The following is a 19,841-nucleotide window of genomic DNA, read 5'->3' as shown; positions in this document are numbered from 1 at the left end:
GAAACAAAGCAGAGAACTTAAGTTATATATATAGGTTGTCCTTCTTTTTACAGGTGAGTTATAAAATGGGTGTCCTGAAGTCCTATATTGGAAAAACATCATGGCATAGTATTTATGACACCCTTGTTTTCTGAGTGCACTAGTACACTGGTAGCACACAGTGATACCGTTTACCCACAGTTACTACCAATAGCTGACTTGAGTCTAATGCTCGTATCTTAAGCATAAATATTTCAGTCTTAACATAAAATATATTAATGTTTTGCAAGCAATGTCTAATAGTTAGAGACAGGGAGTAATTGCAGGTTCTTTAACTCTGTAAGGCAATGACATAATAATCTAAATATAACTAAAGGTCTCAAAGTGAGCTACCTTAAAGCTAATACTGTGAAAAAAATTCTCTGGAGCGTATTTGCCAGAAGGTGATTGTTACTACAAGTAGTACTGGATTTTAAATTTAGATTTTTTTTTTTCTTTTCAATTTTCTTATAGCATATTCCATTCAGGGACAGAATGTTCAAATGATTAGTCCCTCAAGTGAGTCTCATCAGCAAGTTGTAGCAGTAGGGCAACCCTTAGCTCTTCAGCCACAGGGAACAGTAATGGTAAGTACAACCTGTAAGTGATCTTATCCTGCTTAACTGCTTCTTTCTGCATCTCAATGTGTCTCAAAAATAGGCTACAGATAAACAGCATTCTTACAAATAATGGTCATCTGAACTATTATCCTAAGGTTTTAATTTGGGACAGCCCAGGACACCAAAGTTCCCTAACTGCAAAGAAGTCTTACTCCTTTTTTTTTTTTTTTCCCCGACTTTTAGCTCAGAAGCTCCCACCCATTCTGTTTGGAAAACCCTAGATCATAGCTCTGTTATGGGCCTGTGCGGGAAGGCCTTACTTATTTTTTTTTTTTAAAATAGACTGATTTTATGGAGAAGACGCAATTAAGCTGGAGCACTTGAACTTGTGTCTTTGATAATAATGTGAAACTGGGAGAAGAGGGCAGCGATCAGATCATGGAATCAGAATGGTTTGGGCTGGAATGGACCTTAAAGATCATCTTGTTCCAACCCTCGTGTCGTGGGCAGGGACACCTTGCACTAGACCAGGTTGCTCAGAGCCCCATCCAACCTGGTTTTGAACACTTCCAGGGATGGGGAATCCACAACTTCCCTGGGCAGCCTGTTCCAGTGCCTCACCACCCTCACAGTAAAGAATTTTTTCCGAATATCTGATCTAAACCTACTTTCTTTCAATTTAAACCCATTCCCCCTTTTTCCGATCACCACATGCTCTTTTAAATAGTCTTGCCCCATCTCTCCTGTAAGTTCCCTTCAGGTACTGGAAGGCTGCAATTAAGTCACCCCAAAGCCTTCTCTTTTCCAGGCTGAGCAATCTCAATTTTCTCAGCCTTTCCACATAGGAGAGGTGCTCCTTCCCTCTGATCATCTTGGTTGCCTCCTCTGGATTCGCTCCAACAGGTCAATGTCCTTCCAGTGCTGGGGACCCCAGAGCTGGATGCAATATTCGAATACTCATATTCAACAGGATAAGACTGAGAGGAGAGATACTGAACTACCTTTCTAAAAAAGATACATTGTTCCAGTGCAAACAAAATGTAGTCTTTAAGCTACTTAGTAAAAACTGGAAGATTGCTAGAAACACTGTCATTGTGGAATGATAAAAAATTGTGTGGTGGATTGGTTGGTTGTTGTTTTTTTTTTTCTAGTTGACGTCAAAAAATATCCAGTGTATGAGGACATTACTCAACTTAGCTCACTTCCATGGAGCTGTTCTTGGTACATCTTGGCAGCTTGTCCTGGCTACTCTTCAGGTATAGCAGGAAATATTTATGCCTTGCTTTTATGCCTTGAGGTTTTGCCATAATTTGGTTTTGAGTTAGTCTGTGAGCAAGAGAAGAAGCTTTGATTCTTCTCATGCTGTACTTTGAATTGCCTTGAGTAAGTACTGTAGTATTTTCTTGAATTCTGTTTGGCTGGAAGGTTGCTCACTAGTTCAAGTATAATGTTAGTTTCCCCTCTGTGTGAAAAGGGTTTTCTACTGAAAATGATCCTTTTGTATTTCAGCATCTTGTGTGGATTCTGGGACTGAAGCCTAGTGTTGGAGGTGCATTAAAACCTGGAAGAGCTGTGGAAGGGCCCAGTACAGTAAGCACTACTGTTCGTTTTTCAGTTAATGATTACACAGTATTTTCTATTGCAATCTACAAGACATATTTCTGTATCTTTTTCAAGGTTCTGACTACAGCAGTTATGACTGATCTGCCATCTATATCCAGCATGATTTCAAAGCTTTTTGAAAACTCACAGTAAGAAACCTTATCTTATAATTAAAATAATGTGTGTATATCAAACAGTGTTTTGATACCAGTTATTTTTCAGGTACCTTGATGATGTGTCTTTACATCACTTAATAAATGCCCTTTGCTCCTTGTCTCTGGAAGCCATGGATATGGCCTATGGAAACAATAAGGTATAAAAAGAGTTCTTTACTTTCTTTTTAGATGGTTTTGTGAAACACTCAGAAGACTTGTGCGTTTATCCTCAAATCTAACTGTTTCTAATACTAAGAACAGTAATACCTTTGATGTTCTACATTAAAAATTACATTATGAACCAGAGAATGTCTCATTTGTGATAGTTATATGGTTTCTAAATTCTGTGAAGATTCTCATTGTGTTCTTTGTGCTTTTTGTTAACTAAGGAATGTCGTGTGTTTCCATTAATGAGATTGTGGGTGGATGAAACTTTTAAAAGCCCTTATAATTTCAGAGGTTAGGGATTCTGAGTAGCACAGTATGTTCTGTGAGATGCTCATTTTCATTTAAATTTTCTCTTACAATGCACTTCAGAGAAAGCTAACAATTTAGATATTAAAAAAACCTGATAATTCATATTTACTTGGGAAAACCATAGTATTCATGTCAGCCTCAGTAAACAACCTTTACCCAGAAAGGTTAAAGATCCTGTGATTGAATAAGATTGAATATATATGATCCTAATCATAATCTAATCCCAGAGAAGAGTTTCTGAAAGTTTTTCATTCATCTGTTACACTAGAGATAACAAAGACAGAAAGCATACTTCATAATATTTGGCAATTACAGCAACAGAGAATGAATTAAAATAAACAAAATTTGTGTTTAAAGTCAGCTGAAAATTAGAATAAGGAATCATCAGAAATGGGAAGAGACAATAATTCCAGCAGGATAGTAATTTTGACTATATATTGATGTTCAAAAAATAAAATTAAAATAAGTTTATAACAGATATTTGCATATGTATTTTATTATCATATTCCTGCATGGCATTTTTGAAGCCAATGGAAAATAAAGAAGTAGAGGATTATTAAATGAAGTATTCTAGATTGTTCATATATAATTCTAACTTTAAAAGTTGTAATGGGGAAAAAGGCTATTTTGCTAGCAAAGTATGTTATAAAACTGATTGGACAGAGGACTATGTAAACCCGAGAGTTTTTAAAGGAATATCAGTGCTCTGGTTGTTGTCAAACTTGGGGGGAACGATGTGAAAAATTATGGAAGTTCCTCAGGGTGTGCTGCTGCTGCCCCCTTGTGGCTTCTCCTGCAGCGCTGCGGGTTCTGCGGGAGCTTCCCAGCGTTCACAGCTTGCGAAACGCTGTGCTTGGAGACGAGCTGCACCTAATTCATAAATTATCATGGAGCAAAACGCTCTGACATTATCTCGGTTACTTCAAAGTCATGTGTTCAAATTCCATTTTATTAAGGAACCATCGCTTTTTGCTGTTGCTAAATTACTGGAAACAGGACTAGTTAACATGCGCAGGATTGAGATTCTTTGGAGACCTCTGACCGGTCATCTGCTGGAGGTAACGAATAGCTTTTAACAGTTGTACTAGAATTTAGTTTGTATTAATGAAAAAAATCTAAATTGTAATTACATGTTTTGGTTTAGGCACCTTGTTTTTGCAACACATTTTGAATTTAAAAGTTAATGTACGTATTTAAATTCCACTATTTTAATATCTTTTACTAACTTTGTCTTTATGCTGCCATCAGTCTTTTTGTTTTTTTAACACAGAAATGTTTAAAAGGGTCAATTTATTATACTTCATTTATGTGTTGTAATTAAGGTAACACAAACAGGTTTTACTGTTTCACACAGTACAAATATCTAGGAAGATTTTGAGATGGACTGAAGCCATGAGATTTACTAACAAAGGGTTGGGGGTTTTTTTAAACATTTAAGCAAACATTTGATTTCTTTCTTTAGAAGAATACTGTACAAATGTAAAATATAATCCTCTTTCAATTTCTTAAGTATTTTAACTTCAATGTGGAAAATATGCTCCATCAAGGAAAAAAATCTTCTATTTTGAATTGAAAACTAAAAACAGGTGATGGAATATAATTGTAGTTTCAATTCTCCACACAGATATGCAGAAGAGTAAAATACAAGAACAGGGTTCGATTTAGAGCGGGTTAAGGAGAAAGCTTTTCTTCCTCATATTCCAGAGTGTATCAAACCCTTCCTTAGCACCAGTGCATTATTTCAAACAGTATTAAGGATTGGTCATCTCTATTTATGGAAGCCACATATTGTTTTATCTAGAAGAAAAAATTTGGATACTTTGGGGTTTAAAGACTTAAAGCACAGGCATGTCCTTCTCTTGTCTATTTTTCCTCTTCAAAACAATAAACTTTACCATTCACATCTTGAGATTGTGTGTTTTCATCTCAAAAGTAGTCTGTTGCAGTGTTACCCGTGCATAGTGGGTAATTTGCCACTGTTTTGTAGGAAATAAAGTCTTTAATTTTATTTCAAAGTATTGCCTTATTTCCTTTTAAACCTAAGTTGTTGAGGTACAATAAGGAAGGAGAAAACATTGGCTGCAAATTTAATTAAACACGACCTGAGGGAATAATTTGTTCCCTCTCTCTGGAGCTGATTATCTGGACAGATTCAGAGCATCATGAAGTAGTTCAAATTCTCTCTCTCTTTTTTTTTTTTTTTTAATATATAGGATTACAAAAATATAAGTAAATCAGGAGAGTAGCTATTTCTTGTCTGCATTTTTTAATGTGAAGCTAGCTCTTCTACGTTGTCCTACTTTTCACTGTGGCTAGTGGTCGATAAAAGAATGGTCCACAAACAAAAGTTAGCAGCCTTCTTTATGATCCTGCCTTGGACTTTGGGTTCTCACACCATCTGAGCTAGGGCTTGAAGGATGAGTGAGAATAATTATGTAGAGGTCAAAGAAACTGTAAACTTTGCATATTTTTTTGAGTGTAATGTATTAGGTATGGGAGGTACAGTTCATACTAGCTATCTATGCAATGGATATGCAAAATGTTTTTAATTTTCCTGTTCTAAAAAAAGCAATTGGCAGAATTTATTAGGTTTAGATAATTAGGAGACAAAGAGAAATGAAGACATGTTTGAAACTCAAGTTTGAAAACGTTCACTATTGTTTTGTCAAGTTTTTTTAAATAATGAAGTGTAAGGCTTATTTTGCCTTCAATATGTACTTACTTTTTGTATTTGAGAGTATAGAAGACACTTTCTGTGTTGGCTGCTGCCATGTGCCTCACTTAATTGCGTTAAGCACTGTGTGATACTTACAGTTTTATAGTAGCTTAAGGCTAAGTTAAACCTGAGAGTTTCAGGCATTCACTGAAGTGTTGTTCGGTGCTTTTAAATCAATCATTATCTGAATTAGCAGTTAGTATATTCATTTTGGAAAATTTATTTACTTAAATTATGTATGTAACTTTCATTATGTTTCCTTCTGTGTCTTTCACTGCTCCCTGTTGCTTCTTTATGCAGAAGGTATGTCTGCCCAAAAGATCAATTTCTTTTTTTTTTACTATTAAACCTAATTTATCATCTAGAGATTTATTTTATTCTGGTTTAAAATTATTATAATATTGTATGTGCATTATAATATAATTAAAATAGCAATTTTTAATATATGTATCTCTATGTAAATCTTGGTTAAATAAAAGTGACTTTAAACAAAACATTACTGTGTTTTCAGGTCTGTCAGCATCCTAACTCCAGAATGAGAGAATGGGGAGCAGAAGCTTTAACTTCTCTCATTAAAGCAGGGTTGACATTCAGACATGATCCTCCATTGTCTCAAAATCAGGTAAAGTAAGTTTAAGAGCAGCTGTTTTCCTCCTTCATTCGTAAAGGAAATTTACTATTGAGTTTATAAAGTCTATAGCTGTAACATTCAAATGTAACTCTTGAGAATCACCTCATGCATTCTAATAAGCTATCCTCCTTTTTTTTCAAATACCTAACAAAGAGTGGTGACGTTTGCATATTATGTCCATTTTTTAGAACAAATTATGGGTCATCCTCATGAGTGCAAAACAATTTCAGAGTGTTTAGAAGTGTGTATGTGATGTCATGGCAGGTAAAAATACGTTGCCTAACCTTCACCTATTCAATCCATGATGAATAAAGCATTCTGATATATTTATTGAGGTTCAGTGGTTAGCTTTTCCAAGATCTCTTGAGTTGAAGCTGAGTGTAGCCCTGCTGGGTGAGCATAAAGTTGCATGACAGTTTTTATGCAACTGTAACAGCATGACGTAGCTGCTTCCTGAGGAACCTGAAGAACAGGGGCCAGGGAAGTATATTTTCTGCTAAGATCCTTTATAAACAGTATTTTAGAAAGTCCTTTCTGACTCTGAATTTGACCATTTAATCAGTGAGCTACTGAATTAATTTAATAAATCTTTAATTTGTACTTTATATTTTCACTAACTATACATAAAAATAATTAAGGATCAGTTAAATGTTAGCATCCTTAATATGCTTTATTGTTTGCTTTTAGAGACTGCAGTTGCTTTTATTGAATCCACTAAAGGAGCTGTCAAACATTAGTCATCCTGATATCAGGATCAAGCAGTTGGAGTGTGTGCTACAGATTTTACAGAGTCAGGGTGACAGCTTAGGACCTGGTTGGCCATTGGTGCTTGGAGTCATGGGGGCAATCCAAAGTGATCAGGGGTAAGTGGTGGAAATAAAATTTTAAAATCATATAAGATAAGAAAAGTAGAAAGAATTCTGCTTATATTTTCTTCTTTAATAGCCTCTTCAATAATAACCATAGTTTCATTGTAGTTCTTAGCTTGTGAAAAATTTTACTCGGCAAAAATACAGTTTTTAATTTTTCCTGAAGCACCCTTTTATTTTACTGAATTAATCTCTCGGAAGACCAGAATATTATTCCACTCTAACCTCTCCTGTGGTCAGCATTTAGTATACACGGAGGAGTACTCAGTGTGCCATTTCATTTGATCTTAAGCATCTGCTAGACACATCTCTGCTGCTTGCAGATAATTCTGTATCAATCAGCTGTTGCTCACAGTTTATCTGTTGTTTCTATTTCTTCTTAAGTCTTCCAGTAGTCTCCAGTGTGTGTCATCTTCTGATCACTCTCTCTCTTTCTTGAAGACTTTCTCCCTAAATGGTTGCTGGTAGCAGAAGGATGGAAGATTATTTACTTGCTGTGGGTGAATCCCTTGACCTACTAACACAGTTGACTCTGTTACCACCAGACGTGTAATGTTACTGGACTGGTCCTCTGCCCGCAAGGGAAAGTGAGAGATGTAGTTCCAAGGAGTTGTTTTTGAAATGAGCACTGAATTGAACATCTGACTTTGGAACTGTAAGCAGCAAGAATTATACCCACACACTGAAACCGTATTATTCATTCTTTGGTGCTAGTCAAGACTAGCAGCAGGATAGGTCATACTCTGCTATCAGAAGAATCTCCTTGGCGTATCTCTCCTTTCGTCCCACTTTGGATTCGGTCTTCTGGCCACATAAAAAACTCCTAAAGCCAGTTCAAATGCTTGAAGGATTTTGCTCTTGTACCAGTATTCTCTGGCAGTAGTTCTTATGTCACCAAGGATTGTGAGCATCCTTTGGTACTTGCTGTTTCCACACTTGGTGCAATGCATTCCTGCATACCTTTTGATTTTCACTGTTGTTGGTGAGGGATGAGAACCAACACAGATTCCTTCTCAAGACAGTCTTCAGATCTGGTTACATCTCAAATCCATACCTCAGTGGCAGATGTCTCGAGATGTTACTAGCATCTTGTGTTATGTCTTAGTCTCCGCCTACAAAGCATATAGAATAATCTACTTTTCTTCAACTAATAGCACTGTTTGCCCACATCGTATTAACTATAGTAGGAAAAAATTAAGCAAGCCTCCTTTTCCTTGAGAAACAACTGAATTTCTTACCTAAGTTACAGCTGTGAGCACAAGATGCAGATACAATTATCATACTTTAAATATAAACTTACTGACCACAAGACTTTCTTCACGAGTATCTTCCCTCTGCTTAGTGAACATCCTGGATTCCAGGACAGAAATCCATTTACCTCCCTGGAGAATTTCTTTCTAGGCTGTTACAAATACAGAAAATGCTCTTTTGAGAGCCATTGATGCTTCATTCACTTCCGGATTGTACAGTACCAGCCTACCAAACAAAAGGAAATCTGTCTTTGAAGAATTTTTCAATGGGATGCCCCTGTTTATTTTAAGCATAGATAAAGCCCTGTACAATATGAAGAGTTCTCACTGAGCTTGAGTTTCTTGCATTTATATTTACCTTTTTTGTGGTCACCTATAACATCAAGCACAGTTTTGCTATTTGAAGAGCTGTATTGCTATTGCCACTTGCATGAAGGATGTCGAAACCTTTCTCCAAACACATAGTAGTGTGGGACATTATTTGGGAAATGACCTGTTTTAAATTTGTTCTTGTAGCCTTGCATTTGAAGTTTAGAAAGAGAGATTACTTTCCCATTAATTCAGTGCTTCAAAATGAGTAGTGTAACTATACTATCATTTCCTGTCTCCTTCCCTGTTCTTTTAGAGTCCTTGAAGGTGACATACCTCTGGAACTTGGAGAGTGGAGGGGGAACCGCAGCAATTTTGGGTTGTGTTTCACTTTATAGACTCCTGTAATGAATATGAGGGAAAGTATTGCTGTGTGCATTTCCTCCATCAGTATAGTAATGATAAATACTTTGATCTTATGTGGTAGGGCGGATGTTTCTGTGCAGTATGCATCATATTAGCGAATTATTAGTTATACCATTACTGTCCACGAGAAGTTTCTTGTGCATTCTTCTGGATTCCATATCATGTCAGCTTTTACGATGCAGTGGAAATAACCCACACATGATTTTTATTTTTAATTAATCAGAAAAAAATATTTAATTTATGTTTTTGAAACAGGTAATTGACATATCCATAATCTGGATTTTAGCTACCGCATTTGAACTAACAAGTCTTAGAACTCTAGAACAGAGAAGTAGACTCTTCTATATAAAGTTAACTAAAGACCACCGGAAAGTCTAAACTTCAACTCTACTAGATAGTTAACATGGGCTAAAATGCTTTGTCAGAATTCCAAGCTTCAACTTAATGTTATATCTCAAAAAACCCCATTTAAAATATTGCAAACTCATCTCAAAAACATTAAATTGATTTTTTTCATTTTGTTTTTAATAATATTATCTCCTGAGGTATTGTATTCAAAACATTTCTGTGCTCTTGAAGAAATTTGAAATGAGTGCGTGTGTGTGTATTTTGTTTTTGTTTTGTTTTTTTTTAAGTGAGTCCTTAATACGGACTGCATTCCAGTGTCTTCAGTTGGTTGTGACCGACTTCCTTCCAACAATGCCATGTACTTGTCTACAGATAGTTGTTGAAGTTGCTGGAAGCTTTGGACTTCACAATCAAGAGCTAAATATTAGCTTAACTTCAATTGGTTTGTTGGTGAGTTTTACATTACCCTACAGTGATGCCGCTTCTGGCTTTCATTTTTTTCTTTTCTTATTTTCATGAAAACTAATCTGTAGTCAATGATACAAATGAAGGCCGCAACCTTTTTCGGGGGGTTCTTACCATGCTCTTCATCAGTATGCATTTTTCGTCTTTAAATATGTTTTCCCCTTTCTGGTGCTTCATGTATAACTGGGGCCTAAAAGCTGAGGATAAGAAAAATACTTTTTGCACTTTGCAATATTTATGTGCTGATCTTATTTCATCGGTGTAGAGAAATGATTATCGTGATGTACTTTACAAAATACTTTGTGAAAATGAGAAGCAATTTATTTAATTATCATTAAGAGCAGTACAATATTTTTATTGTACAACACCGTATGTCTTATTTATTTTGTAGTGGAATATTTCAGATTATTTTTTCCAAAGAGGCGAAATAATTGAAAAGGAGCTAAACAGAGAAGAAGCAATGTTGCAGAAACAGGCAGAAGAAAAGGGAGTGATGCTGAATAGACCTTTTCATCCTGCATCACCATTTGACTGTCTTTGGTTATGCCTGTATGCCAAACTTGGAGAACTGTGTGTGGATCCCCGACCTGCAGTTAGAAAGAGCGCTGGACAGACATTGTTTTCTACTATTGGTGCTCATGGAACTTTATTGCAACATTCAACATGGCACACAGTAATATGGAAGGTATGATTTTGTAAATAGCATTCACATTTCAATAATAATTGAGCATTCACCAGTTAATGACCATTATTAGTTATATAACTTATTTAGACTTTTTAAAGATAACATGGTGTCAGAAATCTGATTTCTCAGGTTTTGGGAATGTTTTTTACACTTTCTCTTCTCTGGCCTTTAAAGCCTCTCTTGAAATGTAATTTTCATGTCTTGATCATTTATTTCTTACTTGTAAGTTGGATTAAAAGACTGTTTCCTTCCTACAAGAATGAATGACATTTCTCTGTGTGAAAATGGAGAGGTTTGAGGGTCGTGTGATTGGGCTGACCTGATGTTAGATGGAGCCTTGCTTTGCTATCTGTTTTGACTCTCTTCTTTTGAGAGGATCTGTCAAATGCCCTGTTCTAAGTCACAGTCATGTTTGTTGTTCTTTGTGGAAAAATTAGGCTATATTTGAGCCTGCTTGTTGTACCTGTGAAGAATCTTACATCCACTGGTTTTAGCCTTCTGTTAGTGCTAACACTGTTCTCAGTGGGATTGATTGTGCTATTTCTAAGCCTTCTCAAGTGGCCATCATTTGACTGATTCATAATCTTGGCTGCTGTGGAGACTATTTAGAACAAGGGAATTTTCAGAGTGACACAGTGACAGAACGGATAATGGAAAAATTACTATTTTTTGTTAGTTTACTATGAATACAACTATGTTATTTGAAAAGTTGCGTTTTTCCTCTTTTTTTCTGACTATCACAGGTTTTATTTCACCTGTTGGATAGAGTTCGAGAATCTTCTACCACAGCTGACAAAGAGAAGATTGAATCAGGAGGAGGCAACATTCTCATCCATCATTCAAGGGATACAGCTGAGAAACAGTGGGCCGAGACATGGGTATTAACACTGGCTGGAGTTGCAAGAATATTTAACACCAGGAGATACTTACTGCAGCCTTTAGGTAAAATTTATATTTACTGAAAGATACAGTAATAAACTTCCTGCTTTTGTATATTTTTTCTATTAAAGTACTGGGCAAGAATCTTAATCTTGGCTTAAAAGTGTGTTTTGTTGTGTCTCACCTCAAATGTTACGACGATTAGGGAGTTACTAGTTCATGCTCCTTAGAGCCAAAAATTTTAACTACAGATTTTGTCTCCTGTATCACAGTAATTGAGATTAAATCTCAGTAGTCACAATTCTGGGTGCCAGATAGGTTTAAATTATAGTAGCCTGATAACAATAATTTTTCTCTTCTTTTGCTTGTCAGAACATACTTTTCTTTTTGTCTTTCTAAGGTTATGCAACACTTGCCTGGAACTCTTCTGTGGCATCAGTGTGTCAAGTTTAACTGTACTCTTAGAATGTAAAGAGAACTCACCTGTAAAGTCAGTGGAGTATTGAACATTTACATTTTTCATGTATGCAGTAATATTTTACAATAGCTTAGTAATTTCTACAAGGAGAAAGAGAAAAAGAAATAGATAATGTATAGCTTGCAAAGCAAATTCCCCATTACATTAATATACCTTCACCATCCTATAGTATACAATTAATATATATTAACTAGAAATATGTTGTAATTTATTTCATTTTGGTTGTTGTGATATCAACATATTAATAGCTATTAAGAGTATTGGTCATTTGCAGAAATGTGGTAGATTTTAAACTATATTAAACTTGAGTTAAAATTGAATAAAAAAATTAAAACTATTTTAATTATTCAAACCCTGTAATTAGTATAATAGAAAATTGAAGGTTAAGGCTAAATTTAATGAAAAACTCAAATGCCCCAAATGAAATCTTTCCACAGTACAATTATAAGAGCATTTTAAAATCAATTCTTTATAAATACATTGCATGACTATAGATTTGACCCTTAATTCTTTGTGTGTGCTTAACCCTTTTTAAAATCAACAGGCATCTGGTATGCATAAGAACAAATCTGTTTCACTATACTGAATAATGAAAACATATTTTACTAGTATGGGATGTGGTATGTGATTTTTCGCTAGCAAATTTAACATGAACATAGATACATTGTTTCATTCTTCATATTTGTGTGTTTCTCTGTCACATTCATTCTTTCTGGTTATGGTTGAATTGATATATTTTATAAAAGCCATTTGAGCTGACACCTAATCTCTTGAAATTTCTGTTTGTGAGAGTAACCAGTAAAGGTTGTATGAACAACCTTTTAGAAAGGCTGGGTGGGTGGGAATGGGAATAGGAAGCAAGTTCCAAGTTGATTTTTTCCTCTCTCTTTCTTTTTTAAATAGGAGACTTTTCTCAAGCCTGGGATGTTCTTCTTGATCACATCCAATCAGCAGCACTCAGCAAAAATAATGAGGTTTCCTTGGCTGCTCTGAAAAGCTTCCAGGAGATCTTACAAATTGTTTCTCCCATTCGAGACTCTGAGAAGCCTGAGACACCACCTGCCATCAATGTTTCTGTACCTCTGGTGGTAGGGACAACAACTGCCACTAGTCTTGGTAGATCATTCATGAGAACTGACTCCATTGGAGAAAGAATAGGAAGATATAATGGATCTGAACTGCCTGTAATAACAGATGAGATTGAAGATTTGAATCTTTGGTGGGCAGCCTGGAACAGCTGGTATAGGATTGGTTCCGAAAGTACAAGGCCTCCAATTACTTGTGATAAATTGACTTTCATTCCCAGCCAGCCTTTTCTTACAGCTTTAATTCAAATATTCCCAGCTCTTTACCAACACATCAAAACTGGTTTCAGCATGGATGATCTCCAAAAGCTGGGTGTCATTTTGCATGGTGCTGTTTCAGTTCCAATCAGTTCAGATGCTTCCCCTTTCATCCTTCCATCTTACACTGAAGCAGTTTTGACAAGTTTACAAGAAGCAGTGCTTACAGCTTTAGATGTTTTACAAAAGGTAATAATGCGACTTCTGATGTGTGGTGAAAGGTAAACTACACTGTGTCTCACTTCTCAGAACTATAGTGAGGGACTTAACATGATTTTTTAAATTATTTATAATTGCACAGTGTATTGTATTAGAACAATCAGATCTCCATTCCTGATGCAATCCAGGTGCTCTGCATTGAAAGGAGCGGTGTAATCTTTATGAAATGTACTTTTGGTTGATTGCAGAAATACTTAAAGTATTGTGCTGTGTTTGTAGCCATTTACTTGGCTATCTAATATTGAAGTACTGTTGATGTTGAAGATCTCTACATGGAAATAGGGGAACAGTCCCACAAGGCAGAATCATTATCTTTGCAGCCACTCCTTTAGTTTATGGGTTTGACAAATACTCATGAATGTATTTTGAAAACAGAGGTATAAAAATAGCATCATAGGTAGGCTTGGGTTGGAGAAGGAACCTTAAAGATCATCTAGTTCCAACCTCCCCTGCCATGGGCAGGAACAGCAGTGGTCTGGAGTAAATTGTTTTTCATGAATTTCAATTCATTTTGCTTGGATAGAAGTTGGTATTAAATCTCAGCTTTGTATGTGGTTATATAAGTAACATGAAGTTTTAACACTGACCATGTCCGCTACATTTTCATCCTTTTCCAGTCAGGCTCGACCTTTTGTATCCTCCCCTTTCCAGCAGCTCAGTCCTGCCCAAATACTGTTTTCCCCACTTAGTCACTCAATTTATTAATCTCAGATTTTTCTGTTTCTTTGTTAGTCTCCTTATCCAGATCTTAGTTTCCAAAGGGTGCAGGCATTAGTACCTTTTAAAGAGGGGGTTACCAGAGTTTTTAACATGATGAAAAACTGCACATTTTTATGCTCTTGTTCTTGTCGAGATAAACTGTTTTAGCTGAAGGTTTCTTAAACAGTAACAAAAGTACCAACTCCCGGTGAGAGGGAGACATCTCCCCTTCCCCACTCCCAGTCTGAATGATTAGTGTGGCAGTTACAAGCCTTTGCAAATACAGACTTCCATAAGACAGTACCTCAACTTATACAGTACCTTCCATCCCATCTATAGTTGTGTTATTAACACAACAGCACTGAAGTTCCTAAAAAAAATTCTGTGAAGTTGTGTGATTGCTCCTCTTGCTATATAACACAGTACAATTCACATGACAAGGCAGCCAGCCAGTGCTGATGTGGAGCAAAGGCGATCTGTCGGATGGTTTTTGCTGCAGGCTACAGTATCTTTTTCTCTCTTGAAACTAATTGATACTCTCAGGAGTACACACAGAAGCTAGTGGATGATTAAAGAAGAGTATGTAAATATTTGCAATCTTCTTTGAAACAAAAGGTTTCTCACGTGTTTGCATGTAGGATCAGGTTTTTTGGTGATACAGGAAGACTTGGGTCAGTTCTGATTTTCTAAGAACTTGTGGAACAACTTTGCAGTTTGAATAGTGTAAAAACCCCTGATATTTCTCAGATGAACCCTTGACTGGTTTAATAAAGATATTTTATAATGCGATTCCACTAACAAATGACATTGCAACTCAAGAACATGGGACTGGGAGGGAGCTTTGGATCTCCTTTCAGGCTTCCATATGTTGAGCCCATTTTACACTCTTTATTTTGTTCTTCATTGTCTCTTTATTTCTCAGTAGAACTTGTCATCTAGTCTTTTATTGATGTAGTATAAGGTTGGAGGTTGTTTTTTTTTGTAAGTCTCTTTCATCACTGTAGCTCAGCTAAAGTTTTATCTCAAGCCCATATTTGCTCATTATTCTCAGTTCTTCCCTACATTCACTCTAGGTCAACTCTACAGCGAGCCAGCTGGCTCATCAGATAGAACACCGGTGCATACATGAGGATCAAATACATTTGAATTCTGCCTCTGCAGGCAGTGTGGATGCAAACCTCTTTAGCTGTGAGTGTGGTAAACTCAAGGCTGTATTTGCATATACCAACAGCAGTGATAGAGACCTAGCTACAGAGAGCACTTAAAAAAAAGAGTACTCCATGCCAGTAGTTGCACTGGGAGTTGTTAGATAAATCTGAACTATTAAAAAAATGGAAGGTTAGTACCAGAATGCTTTAAAGCATAAATTTCTGAAATGGAAGTATTGTGTCAGTTTTTGCAACAAAAAGATCTGCAGAGTATTTTATTTTGTTTGTGTTTTGTTGTAGTGTGACCACTACTTTTTGATTTATGTGGGTCTCTTTCCTTAAGACATAAATAAGTGCACTTAATGCAGTAACTAACACCCTGTTTTATAAGCAGCTCTTAAAGGTACTTTCAACATCCTTTGTCACACACTTTGTTAGGCTGTTTTTCAGATTTTAAGATGATTAGATAAAAGTTACGTAGTGTCAGTCAGAAATATAAACCTCTTTGAAAAGCAATTCTAGTTAGTCCACAGAATCATTTCGGTTGGAAAAGACCTACAAGGTCATCGAGTCCAACCATTGATTCAGCACTACCAAGTCCGCCACTAAACCATGTCTCCAAGTCCCACATCTATGTGCCTTTTAAATGCTTCCAGGGATGGTGGTGACTTAACCACTTCTCTAGGCAGCCTTTTCCAATGCCTGACAACCCTTTCTGAAGAAATTTTTCCTAATATCCAATCTAAACTCCCTCTGGCACAACTTGTGGCCATTTCGTCTTGTCCTATCACGTATTACCTGGGAGAAGAGACCAATCCCCCACCTCCCTACAGCCTCCTTTCGGGTAGTTATAGAGAGCGGTAAGGTCCCCCCTGAGCCTCTTCTTCTCCAGGGTACATAACCCCAGCTTCCTCAGCTGCTCCTCACAGGGCTTGTGCTCCGGCCCCTTCACCAGCTTTGTTTCCCTTCTCTGGACATGCTCCAGCACCTCAATGTCTTTTTTATACCTTTTCAAATAGGTATGTAATCTCACATTAACATGTTAAAATTTAGTGCAGTGACTTTAGTGCAGCAGATCAGATGAAGCTGTTTTACAGGGTGTTGAGTAATTTTATATCAGCAATTAACCCTTTAGTCTTCTGCAGTGCAGGTGAGTACCTAGCTTCCAAGCATCCTTTTCAGAGTTCAGTACAGTTTTGACCTTGAGTACTAGCAAAGGAATATGCTTTTTTAGGAGTTCTGCATTATATTCATAATGTTGATTAAGCTTTTTGAGCATTAGACATGCATTTTAAATTGTAGGAAGGTGAGGAAAAGAAAAAGGCCATTGATGATTCATGGAGTGCTCTGCTGCAAGTTGTCCATTGCCTGAAGGTGCAGCTAGGTCTTCAGGTGATGTAGTGATGAATGCCTGTAGCCCCTGTTGGCTTGCTCCCTCTCATGGCTGGGGACTCAGAATATTTGCTTGCCCATTGACTCACACAGCTGCTGATGTGGCTCCAGCATGGGGTCTGCACTCGAACAGTTTTGGAGCTGTTACCACCTTGAGTGAGTTCAGCCATAACTTGTCATGGATGATCTGTGGTTAATGAAAAGGGCGTTTAATTCTTCCCCCCAGAAAAATGACAGTACAAGCACAAAGTCTTTTTGTAGAGCAATAAATTGACTGTTTCTTGAAGCTTTGAGAGGAGAGACTTTGGGAAGTAAAGCAAGGTATTTAAAATGGCAGAATATAATTGAAGTAACTTCATAGAATCATTGTATCTTGCTTTGAAAATAAATGCCCTAAGATTTCCTTGGCTCTAAGATTTATATTGCAACTGGAAATCATTAGCTTCTGACAACATGATATTTCATTGACATCATCTAAGTACACCCTTCCTGAAATGTTTTCCATTTTAAAGCAATATTATGAGTTTCAGCTGTACCAAAATCATATAATTCTCATTTATTTATATTCCTTTCTGTAAGATGCTATTTTAACTACTTTTTGAAGCTTGTATAATTTACTTCTGAGATTTAAATGTTCCTTGAAGTAGGACTTAAAGAAGATGTGGCTGAGATCTATATACAAGACTTATATAAGCCTTATATTTTACTGACATGTCAAAGTAGAGTCAGTAAAGAAAATATATCTCTTTTATTGGATGAGATAGCTGTATTTACTGAACTATATATGCTCAGGTATCTTGCCACTTAATTTACTTTAATAAAATAAAAAAACTTACTTTCCTTAAGCTGTTAGAACTATCCACTGTCTTTTATACAGCATGACTCTCGCATAGTCTTATATGGGGATTTTTTATTGGGAGTTCCTTGCACTGATGCAGATGTTGACTGCAAAAGCTCAAGATATATATTAAGCTTTTGTATTTTCTTTTGGTATAGGCTATATGTGTGGGCTCAGAAAGTATGCAGATAATGTATCCTGCAATCTTTGACCAACTGCTGGCCTTTGTAGAATTTTCATGTAAGCCTCCACAGTATGGACAGCTGGAAACAAAGCACATTGCAAATGCAAAGTATAATCAGGTAATTAATTAGAAATTTGTTTCACTTGGCTGGTGAATCCAACTGAGCTTCAGATACAGGTTATTCCGCAAAATGCATTTATTCAATCTGTAAAAACTTCACTGTGCATGTTGTGTAGTTAGTTTTTTTACATGCTTTTGTTATCTTCATTTACTCCCTTTACATTCTTCTTTGCTTTTATACTTTGTATTCCTTCATGTAGGAAAGGTCTTGCCTGGACACCAGACATAGTGAATGTGTCTGAATTTGTACAGTGAATTAATCTAAAATAATTTGTCCTACACATGATACTAAATTTAATACAAAGACATGATAATTTTGAATGGAGAAAATTCCCTCAAGCTGCAGATTTTTGAATTGCACGTGCTATAAAGAAATGGGACATGTTCAGTAATTCTTTTTATCTGTGTACGCTGCTGTTCACTAAGCATGAGCATCTGATTCAGTGTAATGGGAGAGGTAACTATTACGTATGTATTAATTCTTCTTATTCTGTTTGTCCTGCAACACAATGGAATCACACTAGATACAACTATTTGCACCGGTGAGTTAAATTTCCTTAAAGATTGTCCTAATGTAGTTGTCTTGCCTAGACTGCAACATTTCTCCTACTTAAATGTACTTTACTTCAATGTAGAGTACATTTTCATAGCCAGACTACGTTGTATTTGCAGTTTTGTGGCTTGGACCATATTCTTAGCAAACCTTGCATGCATTAAACTGAGAGTTCAATGCAAAACATACACCTTCTGTTCCTTAATTAATATGTTTTCACATATAGTTTAGTAATGTACTAATTTCTTTTCCTAGGCGGAATGGGTAGCATTGAATTATGTACCATTTGCTGAGAGATCTTTGGAAGTTGTGGTGGACTTATACCAAAAGACAGCTTGCCATAAAGCTGTGGTAACGGAGAAAGTTCTTCAGAACATTATTAAGGTAAAAGTTTGCCCTGCATATGCTCTGAATTTAATGAGCTTATATTGAAAATCATGAGTTTTATTTTCAGCTAGTGTTTATAAACACTTTCTAGGAAACCTAAAGTTTCCTAGAAAACTTTAGTAAACAAATGGATATTTTATGAAGATGAGCAACAGGTAATAATTTCTTTTGAAGCTGCAAGGCTATTGATTAGGCTATATGTATTGTTCTTAGCTGGATAATGTCAGCATCAGTATTTCACTGCTAAGATAAAAATTAACTAATGTGTTAGGCCTCAAAATTCTAATCTTTGAAAGTATTATGCACCTGAGTCTAGTAAGTAGGCTTCTTAGTAAATATGGCATCGAAGGCTAAAGACGAGTTTCTGTAGACTGGCATATGTATTTCAGGAGCCTGTGCTGTAGCTATTACTATTGATTTGCTTCTAATGACTTTGTGTGTTGATGTAACTATGGAATGTTACGGACGAGCAAATATACCTTTAAGGTGAAATTGTCCAGCTTTTCACTTTTTTTGACCTTGTTTCCATTTCAGCAAAAAAAAATGGTAAATAATAGATGTAATAGTAAATGTCTGGAAAAAAAATGTATCTGACCTAGGTTTATTTGTAATAACTTGGCTGGCATCAGGTTTTTCCTATATAGAAATTTAGAAATGTGAATGTATTTAAAGTAGGCGATATTATGAATTAAATATTTGTATTTCAAAGCTAATGCAGTTGTTTTCTACTTCTGTTTTAATAGGATTAGTGAAACTGATATAAACACCACTTTTCTTTAACATTCACAGCTGATAATAATGTGATTCATTGCAGTAGATGAAATATGTTTCATGTCTCTAAGTCCATGTTGATTTTGGAATTAGATTTGACATATACGACAAATAGCAGCAGAAAAAAATATTCTAAAATAGGGCTGGCAATAGAGAATTAATTATAATTGACTCCTTGTGAGAGTCAGAGTGAGTCTTTCCTCCCTTTGCTTTCCTCAAATCAAAGACTGCACTAACAGCATGGGGGGCATACGTGTAGTACCCAAACCTAGTCACTATGTATTTGAAGTATAAATTTAATTAGTTTTCCAAGATAACT

The 19,841-nt window shown here is 36.0% G+C and overlaps 1 protein-coding gene across 4 annotated transcripts in view; it reads left to right on the top strand.

Moving 5' to 3' along the window:
- MON2 (MON2 homolog, regulator of endosome-to-Golgi trafficking) overlaps positions 1-19,841 on the top strand; it is a 70,077-nt gene that overhangs the window by 32,833 nt on the left and 17,403 nt on the right. Inside the window, exons 15-30 of one of the 4 annotated variants that reach the window (XM_039381914.1) lie at positions 493-605; positions 1,730-1,834; positions 2,088-2,168; positions 2,256-2,329; positions 2,403-2,493; positions 3,769-3,870; positions 5,829-5,831; positions 6,040-6,150; positions 6,847-7,022; positions 9,649-9,811; positions 10,218-10,511; positions 11,255-11,453; positions 12,772-13,400; positions 17,666-17,809; positions 18,336-18,353; positions 18,620-18,748. In XM_039381914.1, the coding sequence (XP_039237848.1) occupies positions 493-605; positions 1,730-1,834; positions 2,088-2,168; positions 2,256-2,329; positions 2,403-2,493; positions 3,769-3,870; positions 5,829-5,831; positions 6,040-6,150; positions 6,847-7,022; positions 9,649-9,811; positions 10,218-10,511; positions 11,255-11,453; positions 12,772-13,400; positions 17,666-17,809; positions 18,336-18,353; positions 18,620-18,748 (2,432 nt within the window). The remainder of the gene's footprint in view (positions 1-492; positions 606-1,729; positions 1,835-2,087; positions 2,169-2,255; positions 2,330-2,402; positions 2,494-3,768; positions 3,871-5,828; positions 5,832-6,039; positions 6,151-6,846; positions 7,023-9,648; positions 9,812-10,217; positions 10,512-11,254; positions 11,454-12,771; positions 13,401-17,665; positions 17,810-18,335; positions 18,354-18,619; positions 18,749-19,841) is intronic. The other 3 variants (XM_039381911.1, XM_039381912.1, XM_039381913.1) reach the window with 3 other exon arrangements.

This window comes from Pipra filicauda, unplaced genomic scaffold (assembly GCF_003945595.2).
Source record: "Pipra filicauda isolate LSUMZ 115617 unplaced genomic scaffold, ASM394559v2 scaffold247_size1415610_pilon, whole genome shotgun sequence".
NCBI lineage: Eukaryota > Metazoa > Chordata > Aves > Passeriformes > Pipridae > Pipra > Pipra filicauda.
This window is presented reverse-complemented; position numbering and strand designations above follow the sequence as displayed.